Source organism: Mchenga conophoros, linkage group LG15, assembly GCF_057382185.1.
Source record: "Mchenga conophoros isolate Kocher_MC1m ecotype Shallow Benthic linkage group LG15, M_conophoros_male_GT1.1, whole genome shotgun sequence".
NCBI classification, from domain to species: domain Eukaryota; kingdom Metazoa; phylum Chordata; class Actinopteri; order Cichliformes; family Cichlidae; genus Mchenga; species Mchenga conophoros.
In genome coordinates this window covers 25,112,980-25,127,338 of record NC_140540.1, presented here as the reverse complement: position 1 = coordinate 25,127,338, position 14,359 = coordinate 25,112,980, and the positions used below count along the sequence as shown (strand labels likewise).

The 14,359-nt window shown below is 42.9% G+C and overlaps 1 protein-coding gene across 5 annotated transcripts in view; it reads right to left on the bottom strand.

Moving 5' to 3' along the window:
* Nucleotides 1–14,359, bottom strand: part of LOC146558463 (unconventional myosin-VI) — a 151,157-nt gene that overhangs the window by 101,622 nt on the left and 35,176 nt on the right. For all 5 annotated transcript variants that reach the window (XM_085247564.1, XM_085247565.1, XM_085247566.1 and 2 more), the window contains exons 5-10: nucleotides 13,461–13,590; nucleotides 12,641–12,746; nucleotides 10,843–10,898; nucleotides 10,669–10,766; nucleotides 10,019–10,183; nucleotides 5,663–5,743 (exon numbers count right to left, since the gene is read on the bottom strand). In XM_085247564.1, the coding sequence (XP_085103690.1) occupies nucleotides 5,663–5,743; nucleotides 10,019–10,183; nucleotides 10,669–10,766; nucleotides 10,843–10,898; nucleotides 12,641–12,746; nucleotides 13,461–13,590 (636 nt within the window). The remainder of the gene's footprint in view (nucleotides 1–5,662; nucleotides 5,744–10,018; nucleotides 10,184–10,668; nucleotides 10,767–10,842; nucleotides 10,899–12,640; nucleotides 12,747–13,460; nucleotides 13,591–14,359) is intronic.

Below are 14,359 nucleotides of genomic sequence, written 5' to 3'. Positions count from 1 at the left end.
TTATCACTGATCGTGTTGCACAAAGCAGAGCAGGCAGCGAAAGAAGAAGCACAATCTTCAGCAGAGAGAAGTAGGAAGAAAAACACACACACCTGAAAAACTCACTCAGGAATGCCGCAATGTAACGATAACCACGGGCTAAACTATAGACGCCAGCGCACGCGTGTCCCTTGTGATAGTGGATTAAGTGGAAAACGAATTATTTTGCTTAGCCGGTTCTTCCATTTAATCAGGTTCTCTCCAGATTTCTCTCTCCCTTCCCCCTCGCCAATAGAGCTCAAGCAGTCGAATCAACAGCCAGAAGGGAGCATTTCTGCAAACATCAGTCAGTTTAACCGGTATTTATTTACACATTAGAAGCATTAGGAGCATTAGGAGTTTTGGTTATGAGACAAAAATGTGAATAAATTTCACTTAGACGCCTGAAAATCATCTGAAGAAAAACTTTAGCAACACAGAAGCTGAAACCTGCACGAGGCCAGAGCCCAGCAGCCTCCCGGCAAACACTAATGGGCTGGGTGCTCACATAGGACAGGTTATGGAAGGTAACTGAGTACTTGTACTGCTTTCTGCTTCTACTCCACTGCATTAAGGATGAAAACACTACACCAGGGGTGTCAAACTCAAATACACAGTGGGGCAAAATTCAAAACTGGAACAAAGTCGTGGGCTAACATTAATATTTATTGAAAAAAAAAATCTTCCTCCAGATATAAGAATGAATCTTTTCTTATGGACTCAAATAAGTTTTTCTGGAAAACTGAATATGGAACAAGCAAAGCTTAATACTAAACAATATATATGTTAGCTGTATAATACCAGTAGGCCAGCTCTAATAGTCATTTGGTATGGCTTCGCGGGCCAAATGTAATTAGGCTGCGCGCCAAATTTGGCCCGCGGGCCAGAGTTTGACACCTATGCACTACACTCTGTGCTCTATTTAAAATGTGCATTTGTGAATATGTGGTCCTGTTTTGAAACAGCCTGACTAAAATCATCTGCAGCTGCAACATTAATGTGTTACAATGTAACAAATTATTATTAATAAATTATTGTTCTGGTATTTATTTACCCCAGTTTGTATAATTACGCAGATTTGATATTATGAAACAGGAGTAATTCACTGCAATGAAGAAAACACGGCACTTGTGGTTTGTTGTCAGCCACCATTGCGCTTATTTCAGTGCAGAGTCAAATCCAAACTTAGGATATAAATCAAAATAAAGTTAAGTGTTAGTTAATATTGCAGTTTTGGGTGGAAGTGACATAAATATTGTCGCATCTAGAATAAACTCCACAGTGGAGTCAAATCTAGGCACAGGACAGCTTCAGGCAGCCATTAAGCTAAGATAAGTAATTCCTTTAGACAGCCACATACGGTCCACTTGGATCTTCGATGGGCTGGACCAGCAAAGCTCCCATTTCTGAGACAGGCCGACTGCACTGTGACATTCCCAGATGCACAAAAGCAGACACAGGTTGACTGAAAGGCTCGATTATTTTCTACAAAGCAGGAAGGAGCAGAAAGCACTGCAGAGCTGAAAGCATGCTCGGAAAGTCAGAAGCGAGAGGAGAAACAGCCAATCACCTGGTCGTCCTGCGTGACACGAGCCGGAGCAGCGAGGAGACATACAGCACATCATTTATCAGAGATTACAGCAGCTACACTCGAGCTAATCTGGGACTGATCCCGCTCACAATTTGTCTTCGTGAACCCGAAGGACCGGGCGGGAGGGGCGAAGCTCGAGTTTCCCTAACGTTTGATCTCCGAGGCCGCCTCACAGTTAATGCGGGATATTCCTCTGTGATCCGGGATTTTATCAGATATTACCTGAGTTGCCCTGCCGCACGCCCTCCCTCCCAGAGCTCAAGTTAAGGCACAAAAGCTGGAGATTGTCTGCAAATACTTCTTTACTTGGGTCTCTGAGGAAGTCATGAAATAAAGCAAGAGGACACGCAAAAAACAAACTTTCCGAAGATCATTTCCCAGGACAACTTTCTTCCTTTGTGTGCCTCCTTTCTATTAAACAAGCCTCCCACTCTGATGCTGCCAGATAATTGTGTTTCCCGGGCTACAACAAAAGGACCGTTGTCCAACAATCTGTTTTTTTCATTCTGCCAAAAACAGTTTAATTCTGCGAGTCCACAGTTTGACACCTGATCTATTTCACCCTTGCGCTGACTTAAAGGACGAGGAGCAGATCTGTCGAAAAATCAGTCAGCTTCTTTCTCCTTCTGCATGTTTTTATTCTGAAGAGAAACCCTGATGTCACTGGAATTTAATATTAGAGTTGTTTTTTGTGTTTATTGTTGTTTTACTGGTTTGCTGTTTGGAATTTTGGACACTTTGAGGAATAAGAACGTGCTGTATGATAACACTGCTTTGGGACTTCCCATGATGCACGGCATCTATAAACTTTCTTTTGTCAGTCACGGATGGCTTCCCGTCCCCGAGTCTGGTTCTACAGAAGGTTTCTTCCTGCCAAATGCTGCTCACACAGAATCATCTGATTCTTGGGGTTCTATAAAACATCTACAAAGCAAAGACGACTGTGACTCTGAACTGAGTCACAGTTCATTGAGCCAGATAAAGGTCTGCTACGTGAATAAAACTGAAGGTAGACTGAATGTGCATATAACCAGATTTAAAAGCAGCACCAGGACCTCCAACCCAGTCCACAAAGCATTAAACTCCAACAATGCCACCTCTGGAGCCTCCAGTTGAGGCGTTTCGGGGAGGTTCTATCGGGAGGAGGTGCTGGGACAGACCCAGGACTCTCTGGAGAGATTATATTTCTCTGGAACAACAGGGGGGCAAGTTGCTGGAACAGGTGGCCGGGGTGAGGGAGGTCTTAGACTGTTGCTGGATGGATGGACGGATGGCTGTGCATATATCATCATAGAGGACAGTGTTGGTAGACTTGTTTTAGAGACTGTACCGGATCCAATTTTAGGAGTACCTCACATAAAGACCTTACAAAAACTGTTCTGTAAGACCTTGAACTATTCTTGCTCTTCACCGAGAGACCTGTACAGTTTAAATCTTCGGTGAGATGAAGATGAAAGACTAAAACGACAATGCTCTTAACCACCAGTGATGGATGTGTGCGACCGGATTCTTCCTCTTTCCATCCGCCATCTTCAGCAGCGCTCCGATGTACCGTCCGTGCTCCTGTTAATGGCTGCAATAATTAATACCGACGCACTGCAGAGGAAGCCGTGTACAGACGCTGTAATAGAACACTTGTGCATAATTAATCAAAAGCCATAGGCAAAGAAAGGAGCTCATTTCACATGATGAGCTTCTCTTATTAATGCACAGCGTTAAATGTCCCGCGCTGCACCGAGGCTCTCGGTCTGGCTGCTAATTAAAATGTTTGCTGTTTATATATGAAGCATCTGAAAACAAGGAGATTATATAAGCAGAGCCTGTTTGCAGCGAGCAATTTCAGGCAAGAACATTACACAACAGCACTAATGAATTATCACAGGGTGGCTGCTGTTAGGATTATCTGCTGCCTCGTAACGAAATGCATATAATCAAAGCTTTACTGTCAGTTTATTTCCATCTCTGAGGCTTTAGGTAGCACAGATGGACCAGCGTGTTAACGAACAACCTCAGATTCAAACTTTCAATTAGTTCTAAGATTCCCAATGCCGTTCTTATCGCCTTATGGGCCTATTATTTAACCGTATACACTTGCAGGCCAGTTTATTAGACACACCTGCTCATTAAATATTACATCTAATAAGTCGATGAGATTGGATTGAGGCTGGTCCGAGTGTTTCAGAAGCTGCTGATCTGCTGGGAGTTTCCCACACAAGGGAGAAAATATCCAGTCACATGTCACAGGAGAGTGATGGCCAGACTGCTTTGACCTGACAGGGTTAAACACTCATTTCAGTGAAGGTATGCAGATGAGCATCTCTGAATGGGCTACAGCAGCAGAAGACCACACCAGGTGTCCGTCTTGCAAGCCAAAAAACAGGAAACTGATATAAAGTTCACACAGACTCAACAGAATTTGGATCCATCCTGCCTTGTATCATCCGAGCACCATCTAAACCCCACAGCCTGCCTGAGTCCACAGTTAAATCTAACAGAGCGCCTCTGATTCTCATCACAGATGTTCTGTGCAGTCTGTGAAGCTGTCACGTCAGCATGGACCAGAATCTCTCTGCTCCCAGCAGCTTACAGAGTCCATTTTTGTGCTGGTCGTTTGCTGTGTGATACGTGATTTTTTTTGTTTCTAAATTTTTAACACCGATATATGTTTTTGAAGAAAATCTAAGAAGCTGAAACCTGATTTTTGTAAATCTCCTTCCTTCAATTTCTATTTTAACTGAAAGCTTCTTCCAGCTACAGCTGTTACAGCCATGAAGTGAAACAGCTGCTTCCAGATGTTCGCTGTCATGATGGTGAAGCTGTACTCATGTACTTCATGATTTCTTATTTTTGTGCATATTTGTAACAAATAAATGTTTCAGATCATCAAACAAATTTAGAAAAAGATCATTTAAATGAAATAATTTAACAGACATACAAACCAAAGCTGGGCGTGCAAAAGCATTGTACTGGCTGAATCAGAATTTGGACTTTTATTCGTGTGCAGGATAAATTCTTTCATTTTTCAGTCTTTCACATGTTGGTTTTCTGTGTAGATGAAAAACATCACACACGTTTCTCATGAAAAGTCTGTAATTATCAGTGAAGACACACACGTGCTTCACAGGCAGGTTTCTTCTTCTTTTCCCCCATAAAAAAAAAAAAAAAAAGACTATTTCACACATTGACAAATAAGTTAAAGCCAACTTCTTAGATCTTTTATTCTTTTCTGAAAAGCTCCCACTGGACAAACAGACAGAGTGATCGGAGAGATAAGAGAGGCTCGCTCACACAACGACTGTGAGAAGAAAAGCGGAGCTGGAGGGCGTAACGACGTGAACGAATCTGCTGAGTCGGGTTTAACAAGGAGCTAATGGAGTTTGCAAAGCGACCGTTTCCCTTCTTCCAGCCCACAGGGGCATGAGTCGACGTTTTTCTTCTCAGTTTTTAGAGTTTCCTTTCTAAGAAATGGAATTATTGGGGGACACAAATTTACTGCAGCTACAAGAGGACAAAAAGTCCTCTCTGCTGTTTAAAGAAAAGAAAAAAGGGAAAATTTGCAGCTCAAAAGCTCAATTTAGCAACTAAACTTGTTTGTGGAAACCAAATCACCTCATCAGATCTGTATCTGATCTATCTAAACTCGCAGTTTTTTTGATGTCACAGAGTGTGGATATCCCAGATATGATCACCTCCGGCAAGAATCCCCACCCACCTGCTGTCCAAACTCAGTGTTTATGAGTGGCAGCCAATCAGAATACAGTTTACTTAAAGGAGGAGGGGCTAAAACACCTCTTTTCAGATACAGGATGATTTGAGAAGCTGCACAGGTCCCAGAATCATGAATATAAGAATTATTCTGAACTCTGTTAGAGCAGCTTTGCATGATTCAGAGTTCAACAATAAAATATACAACTGGAATGATCAGTATGTTGCTTTATTGCTGTAATATCGTAATATCAGCCTCACATTTCAGTGAAACTGTGTTTTTCTGCTTATTTTGTGGTCCAGGTTTCATAAACTGGTTAAACTCAGAGACTTTTCTGCATACTGTACCTCTGGGCTCTTCCGATTCTGCATGATGTGCTTGTCTGTGTCTTTGGTAGCGAAGAACCGAGTGCATCCTCTGTTCAGGTACTGCAAAGCAATGAGACACAAGAGAGAGGAAAGATGAGCAAAGTTTCAAAGGCAGATTAAAAAGAAAGAGCACATCAGAAATCACCCGACATTATACAAGCCGGTGTGGTTAACCTCGTGAGCTGTTCTTGTGCAAGTCTGCCATTAAAAAAAAAAAAAAAGACTCATAAGATTAATCCACCGTGCTTTCATTCCAGCAGAAATGCCCTGAACTTCTTCCTCAGACCACCATGGGGGGAAAGATCTGCTAAGTTGGGTCTTTTAGCTTCTTCGATTGTTTGGGTCTCGACTTCATAAATGTAACTATCACGCAGTTTGTCAGCTTCAAAGAACAAAAAAGGTTTTTGAATCGCACTCGGCAGACAGAGGTGGTCTTTGGAGTCCAGAGTCCTGAAAACTACAAATAAAAGATAAAGATCCAAAACTATCAGACATTAAAGGCTGTTTATCCTCAGACCCCTGGACTGACAGCAGCTTTGATTTTTTTATCTCTGGTTTGCTGTTTTTAACTTAGTATTTAGTTCGTTGTCATAGCTTTTATAAATCCTGGGGGGAAAAAACTAACTCATTTTGATTATTTATCCATTCTTTTTAAATGTATGTATTTTTATTGGCACTCCCTGCTCTGGAAAGCACTTGCATGAAAAGTACAACTGAAATAAAATTATCATCACTGTGTTATTATAAATATGCAAAATCAGAGCCATGGAAATACATTTTAATAACTGATTACATTAAGGAGGACTGCACAAGCTTCAGACTAGTATAACTAAGGGAAAAATAATATTTTCAATAGAAAATGTGAATTTCTGTAGTCTTATATGAGTCACTTACTATTATCAGCATTTTTCTTAAACAACTTTATTCGTATATTTATCTCAGAGTGGAGTTTAGGTTTAGGCTCGTCCTGTGAAGTTGTACATCTAAAACACTTCAAGATGCAGTTTCAAAAGGTAAAAAATGAGCAGAAATGAAACAAATCCAGCTAAATGTCCTGTTGTCAAAGTTAAAACATAGCAACAATAACTAGAAATGAAGCAGCAGAAACTGGCGTTTTTGCACTAATGTCATTTTCCGACTCGAGTGTTTGAGAGGCGGCCTCGCGCCTCCATGTATGGAAGCGCTTTGTTTTACGGCTTAAATCATCAGTCAAATGGGAACGCTGTGCTCTCAGAGTTTGTGTGCAGGAAACGCTTTGCTTCAGAGACGGTCAGAGTTCACCTGGATAATTGCATTTGCATTAAAAGCAGCTTTGCTCTGCTGACATCCTCCTCCTCTCTTCACAGACACGAGATGACAGTGGCTCTGGTGCTCACCTCCCAGGTGTCTTGGGAAGAGGGGGAGGCTGGTTCGAGCCAGGGCTTATGTTGTTTGCAGAGGCGAGCCCTTCTCTCGCCGAGAAGATGAACATAAACAAAAACTTTCATTAGAGCCGAAGCCACCGGGAGGACCGAATGTCCTCCATTTCCCCGGCAGACCGCCGATGGGAGCGTCTCGTTTTCCTCCTGAAAAACCTCAGAGTCACCCCGCCGAGGTGAAATGCACCTCGGCCCCTTTACTGCAGTAAATACTTGAGTACTTTTTCTCAAGATTTCTGGGACTTCATGTAGCTTCCATTGCATCCTTCTGTCCTTCTCTTTTCCAGCCCTCCTTATTCCTTTGTTTCCTGGCTTCTATCCTCCTTCTGGTGCTTCCTCAGTTACTTCCACCCTCTCTGCCTCCTGTCCTGTATGTCTTCTTTTCACACTCATCTATTCTACTCATCTAGACTACTCTTATATTTATGTGGTTCGTTATGTCCTTTCTTTTCACCTTTCTACCCTCCATTTCTGTCTTCTTTCCTTCCCTCCTTCAGCCTTGTGTTGTCTACGTCCTTAATTTCCATTTTCTGTCTTTCCCTCTTTCTTCCTTTGACTCCTTATTTCCTTAATCTAGCCTCGTTGGTTACCGCTTCTATTTCTATTTCCTTCTTTCCACCCTTGCATTTGTTTGCATCTTGCTTCCTTCATCTTATCTGTTTCCTTCTGTCCTTCCTTATAGCTTTCTTCCCATTTCTTTCCTTCTTTATCATCTTTCCTCAACCTCTATCCCCTCTTCCACCTCTTCTAAAAAGTGAAATTCTTCTGTCTTTTTACTTTCCTCCTTTTTCCTTCCTTCCCGCCTTTCCTCCTGAAACAGCATCTTCCCATATTGCTTCCTTCTTTATTCACTGTTTTTCTTCCTTTACCTTTTTGCTTCATGTTCTCTTCCCTCCTTAGAAAAAAGTGCACTTCATGTCCTCTTCAGTATTTGATGATGAAAACACCTTCTTGCTCTCTTTGGAGTCATCAGCACTTTGACCCTTTAAACAAGCCTTCGTGGACCTGAACACACCTCAGCTCCTCCTGTGATGCACAAAAGCTGAACTTCAGGAGTTCATCACGGCTCAAACCGTGTGAGCATTTTTCTCCCTCCGCATCATCGGGGGAAAGTGCAGATGCATGAACCATCAGAAGATGCAGGTGGTGTAATAAGTTGCAGGGGGACAGGGGCGGGTGCCGTAGAACAAACGTCGGAGGTGAGAGTAGATGATTGAATTTAGAAGCTGCCAATAAAAGAAACGACCCTGAACAAAGAAAGTGACCTCAGGTTTTCTTCTTCTCCTCCAGAAGATGTGAGTATGAGGATGAGTCAGCTCTTCTCAGGTGAACCAAAAGAAAGCAAAACCATCATCTCTCAGTCTGTTTGCTTTTTAACTTTAGTTTGCTGTCATGATTCTTGTGTATCTGTGATGTTGTCGTTTTCCCTAAAATCCGGTTGCTAGGCACTCAGAAGTCACACGTTCCCGTCTAACCTCTCAGCTCTGTCACAGATTACATGTTAGAGCGTTGACGGCACAGAAATCAACACGAGTTCATCACCGTCATGTAACAGCCATCACGGCTGCTTTTGCCTCCGTTACCTCAGGACTGTGGACGTCTGCGTTTGTGGCTGCAGGTGGCAAACCTGATGGCAAACACGAGCACCTGACACCCCCTCTCCCCGCTCTCCATCCACCGCTGACGGCTGATAAACAGAGCATGTGCAGCAGGTGGGCTTTACTGAGGATGAGCTGCCCCCTGCTGTTCAAACAGGGAAAGAGCAGGCTGAATTTCTTAGTTTAAAGGGTGTGACATCTGACTTTCTTGGATTTTGAAACCATTATTTAGATCTTTTGGAATCCTCCTAACATAGAGTCGACCCAGGAGTCACACCCACACCAGGCTCTGCAGACTTTGAGCACACACAGCCGACGCTTCACATGAGGTCAGTGTATGTACACGCATGAACCACAAGCTCAGCCTTCAAACTGCTTCAAACACTCAGTTCCACATAGTTTTTTCAACCCTTGGATCTGTATGACATCACGAGGGATCATCTTCTCTTCGTGAAGAGCAGCCAGTCAGAAGAGAGCTGGCTTAAAGGGGGAGGAGCTAAATTGGCTTGTTTCAGACAGAGGACAAATATAGAGAGCACAAGAGCACAAATATGGAGTTGGAGGGAGTTTAGGCTTCAGACAGAATTATGTAATAACAAAAAAATTCTACCGTTACCCGTTTTTGATTCAAACCTAACAACTGCAGGCAGAGGCACTTCAACCTCGGCTGCAATAACTAAACTACAAACACAAACCAAATCACTGTGCAAGAGCAACATCGAGAGCCTCGAGTGCTCCTGGCAGGACGTAAACAGTAATGGTGTGCGATGCTGGAAGCAGAAAGAAAGTAGTTCTCCTTGAATTTTTTGTGTAACTAAACCAATTTAAATTGTAAAAAAGCATTTTTAATGCAACTATCTGACCAATAATATTACTGCTGTACAGTTAACTGTACTGCTGCACTGGCTGAGAGTAAAAAAACAGAAATAAAGTGATAAAAATAACACAGCAGCATCCAGAAGTTGAACCGTGGGCTTGGAAAGTCATCCCTCTCTTCTTTATTTTGATTATTTTGGCAGCAAACATGAGTTAAACATCAGGAGACTGTGGTGTTTTGAGGACTATTTTCAGTGGCGGATTAAGATTTTGGGCAGCTCGTGGTGATGAAGGACTTTTGTGGGGTTTGGGCTTTGATGAAGAAGAACACACTCAGTGCTGGTTTGACAGAAACAAGAAAAATACAGAGTCCTTCCATCAAGTCTGCGATCAGGCCCCCACCCATCATCTGCACCTCCTCCATTCATTCATCAGCCATCAGCCCCCGCCCATCTGATTGGGCTTATCGAGCGTCAGGATGATAAAAATCTTAATATCCGTACCCGGAACGTGTCCGGAGAGCTGAGGTGAAACTTCTGCCGGATGTCTTCGGGAGCTCCGGCACACAGCCGGTAGAAGATGTGGTAGTTCCTCTCCTCGGGGCTCTGCCGACAGATCCTCGACTTCTCCAGCAGGTAGTGCGACACGAAGCCGCCCACGACGGCGTTCTGAGGAGGAAGAGCAGGGGAAAAACCAAAAAAAAACCTCATTTATGGCATCTATCAGCGCGTTTCATCTTCATATCCTGCCACTTTGTCATTATAATAAATTATATGGTGAATTAAATGGAAATTAAATATTAAATATAAAGAATTTATCTCATATTATAGTTTAAAGAAGAAAAATGTAGATAATAAAGCTGGAAATCACAAAGAAGAGTCTGCCTTTGGGTAACATGGAAATACGGTGATTTATAGGACACATAAACAAGAGCGAAACAAAAGAGATAAATGATCATAAGTGAGGCCTCATTACTGAGTTTATGCTGCGTAAGCATCTGAGATGGCAGAGGGCAAATCGCGTCTCTTCACAAAAGCAGAAAGATCAACGTAAACAGATCGTGCTGAATAAGTGCGGCTTCATTTGTAATTCATAACTTTCATCAGCAGACGTTAAAGCTCGTGATCGACTGAGCGAGAACGGCCCTGAGCACCTTCTCGTTGAAGTGGATCTCCACGAACTTCCCAAAGCGACTGCTATTGTTGTTCCGGACAGTTTTGGCGTTCCCGAAGGCCTCGAGCAGAGGGTTCGCTGCAAGGGAGAAAGAAGTCGAGTTCAAACTCAAACCTCAACAGGAAGCTGATGAGAGAAGCAGAAGCGACCTCACCTTCGACTATCCTCTCGTCGATGTCCTGACCCGTTCCGTACGAGGTCGTCAGGTATCTGCAAGCACAGCACATCATCAACACCTGAGAACACGCGATTCGTCTGTCATTTTAAAGCAGAGGTTCTCACAGGTTTACAGCCTTGAAGGTTTTTTAAAGCAAGTAAACATTAAAGTTTGTTCAATAAAAACTGTTTTTGTTGGACCATATTTCATTTTTAATACTGCTGAAAATGCTGTAAGAAGGAGGAAGAAGACCATTTCTGATATTCAACAAAACAAATCCGGTAGATTGTCAGATGTTTGTGTGAAAGCAAAGAACGATGCTCTGCAGGAAGTACAACTGTGTTAAATATTTAGGTTAAAGTGATCAGAAAAGCAGAAACTCTGGGTTTACCAGAGGGTCACTGCACAGGTTTAAGGCTGCCGCAGTGCTCCTGGTAAACGACTCTTATATCGAGCTTTTCCACTGGAGCACTTAAAGCACTTGATACATCATGCCTCGCTCCCCTATTCACATGTATTCATGCTCTGATTAACACACTGTTCCCTCCCTGAGGACACTTTTGCCTTCCAATTAGTAGATGATCTACAGTACAGTTTCCTGTGACCTCCACAGAAACGCTTCCTTTCTGCGAAAAACTGGCAAACCTGCAGTTCCTCAGACGTCCACTAGAGGCTGGCTTCATCGGTGAGACTCCCACATTACTGCAGGTGAATATTTTAACACCTCACTGCTTAAACCTCGTGCCTGCTAAGTGAATCACCGAACTGGAGCATTTTTATTGCGGTTATCTGAGCGATGACATCACTTCCTGTGTGGTACCGACCATCCAACAAGTCTACAGAGAGGACCTTTAATAGTTTGGTACTCAGCAGATATCTCTGCTAACCCTTTCATCCAAATAGGCTCATTTCTGGTTTCAATCGCCCACCAGCGATCGCGGCTCAAGAGTTGGGAGTTCGCCTTGTAGTTGCCAGTGCGAGCCCCGGCTTGGACGGTCTTGCTCGTTGTGTCCTTGGGCAAGACACTTCACCCGTTGCCTACTGGTGGTGGTCAGAGGGCCCGGTGGCACCAGTGTCCGGCAGCCTCGCCTCTGTCAGTGCGCCCCAGGGTGGCTGTGGCTACAATGTAGCTTGCCATCACCAGTGTGTGAATGTGTGTGTGAATGGGTGGATGACTGGATGTGTAAAGTGCTTTGGGGCCCTTAGGGACTAGTAAAGCGCTATATAAAAACAGGCCATTTACCATGGATAACACCGTGACATCTTACTGAAAAGCTGCTTCAGAGGAGAGCATTATTAGAATCACCGGCTCTCACCTGCCTGTAAACGTTTCTGCTCACATCGTCTAAACACTGTAATGTCACAGCTTTTAGCATGTCCAAAGTCCAGATTTTGTGTGAGCATTTATCAAATACCGCTTTTAATAATCAAATAAGTAATTTCTTAAGAAAAACTGCAAAATATTTTAAACTCTGAGTTATCAGAATAACTCTGAGTAGAAAATATTTGGGGTCAGTGAGTCAAATGAAACAGGACATTTAAATGAACTAAAACAGGCCTTTTAACCATTTTACGACCTTTTCTGGACAAAACAATCAATTAATTATGAAAACAAGCTGATAATTAAAATCACAAATGAGGTCAAATGAAAATCGATGATATCAAAACTGATTGTGTATATAAGCTCCGAGTACAGGTCACATTACAATAATCACACGAACATGAAAACGTGGATAATTTTCTCAGATTTGTCGTCGCCGCGTTCGCTGAAAGACGAGACCCTCGCCTCCCTCACCTGAGAACAAACTTGGTGTTTTCAGTCTTGCCGGCTCCAGACTCCCCGGAGACGATGATGGACTGGCTCATCTTCAGGACCTTCATGTCCCTGTATGCCTTATCAGCTGAAGACAGAGGCAGCAGTTAGATCAGACGCTACGCTGACCCCAAAAATCAAACAGATATTAAACCCCTGCGGTTTCAATAAGTCAGTCTGGTACCGTGATGTTCAGGGGACTCTGGGAAATCTGAGTGCTGGCTGCCCCCTAGTGAACAAATTGTGAACTACAACATTAACTCTCACCCTAAAAGAACTGCTTTTGGTATTAAATTATTAGAGGACGATTAAACTGATAATTTCTTAATGACTTTAATGATCTTGTTCAATTTGTGAAACATTAAAATAAGTCTTATAAAAATGACAGGGATTAGGACATTTTAAAGCATCCATGACCAAAAACTGCTTAAAAAGTCTAAAATAAAGATACTGACCTCTAAACCGTCTCAGGAGTCTTTAACTTTCTGAATATGTAAACAAACTTTGCTCAACTCGAGCAGGTTAAAATGAGCTCTGCAGAGATGTATCATGCCTTGTTCCCTCCACAGGTAGATTTCACTAACTAACAGAACATTTCTTGTCTCTCCTTTAATGTGAGGCTTTCTGCTTACGATTTGTTTGTGTTTTTAAAATCACGGCAAACGAAAGGTTTCCCTCTTTCTAAAAACACACCAAAAATGCTCAAACTGAGCTTTAGTCACGAGCACAGAACAAAAATGTGGGACAAGTTCCTGGAAATACTGTCCAGCATGTAAAAGTTGTGATAAACTGAGCTGCTCACCAATGGCGTAGACGTGCGGCGGCAGCGTGCCCAGCGACCGGCCCCGGTACTTCTTGATGGTCTCCTGCGAGTAAAGCTTCGGGATGTCATAGTACGGGTTGACGGCGATCAGGATGTTTGCTACAAATGTCTGAAAGAAGAACAAGAACAAGAGGAATAAAAATCACTTATTTGGCTCATAAAACCAACAAAGTCTCTAATTTCTCTGCCTCCTCCTGAAGGAGCAGCAAACGTTTTCTTTCAGCACTTATAAAAAGTGAGAGGCTCCAAAATCTGTCAGAGTTTAACGGAATCAGGATCAGAAAATCTGAATTTCTGTACTGATCCAAACTCCATATCAGCCAGTAATACGAGCATTCAGCCACATCTCAAGAATTTCAAGAATTCATAAAACTCCTGAGCATCACATTGTGATTGAGGATTGTGTTTCCAGTCTTCATGGAGGTTACAATGATTATATTGTGTTTTCAAAAGTTTTGGAGAGGTTTAGATTTACATTTATAATCGCTGCAGAGATTTCTAAAGCTTTACAATATCCTCATTTATCAATAAAACCTGATTTATATCAGAAATGCCCTCTGTGAGCTTCACAGTGCAGTTCCCTCCTCGGCCACTAGGTGTCAGTGTGGACCAAGTCTGACTCCAGCTGACATCAGTTGGAAGCTTCACAGGAAAATGGAGCTAAATAGCAAAGGCAGCAGAGGTCACATGAGCCCCTGCTGGGTGCTCAAGGTGTGAGGCCGGGCCGAAAAGCCCCCTGGGGTGAAAAGACACCCTGTGTAGCCCCGCTGCTCCTATCAGAGCCTCATGTGGAGGAATAATCATCAGCTGAGGGTTTGCTGGTAAGCTGAAGACTCTGTTTGGCCCACATATGTTTCATCTTAAGGACTTGAGCAAAA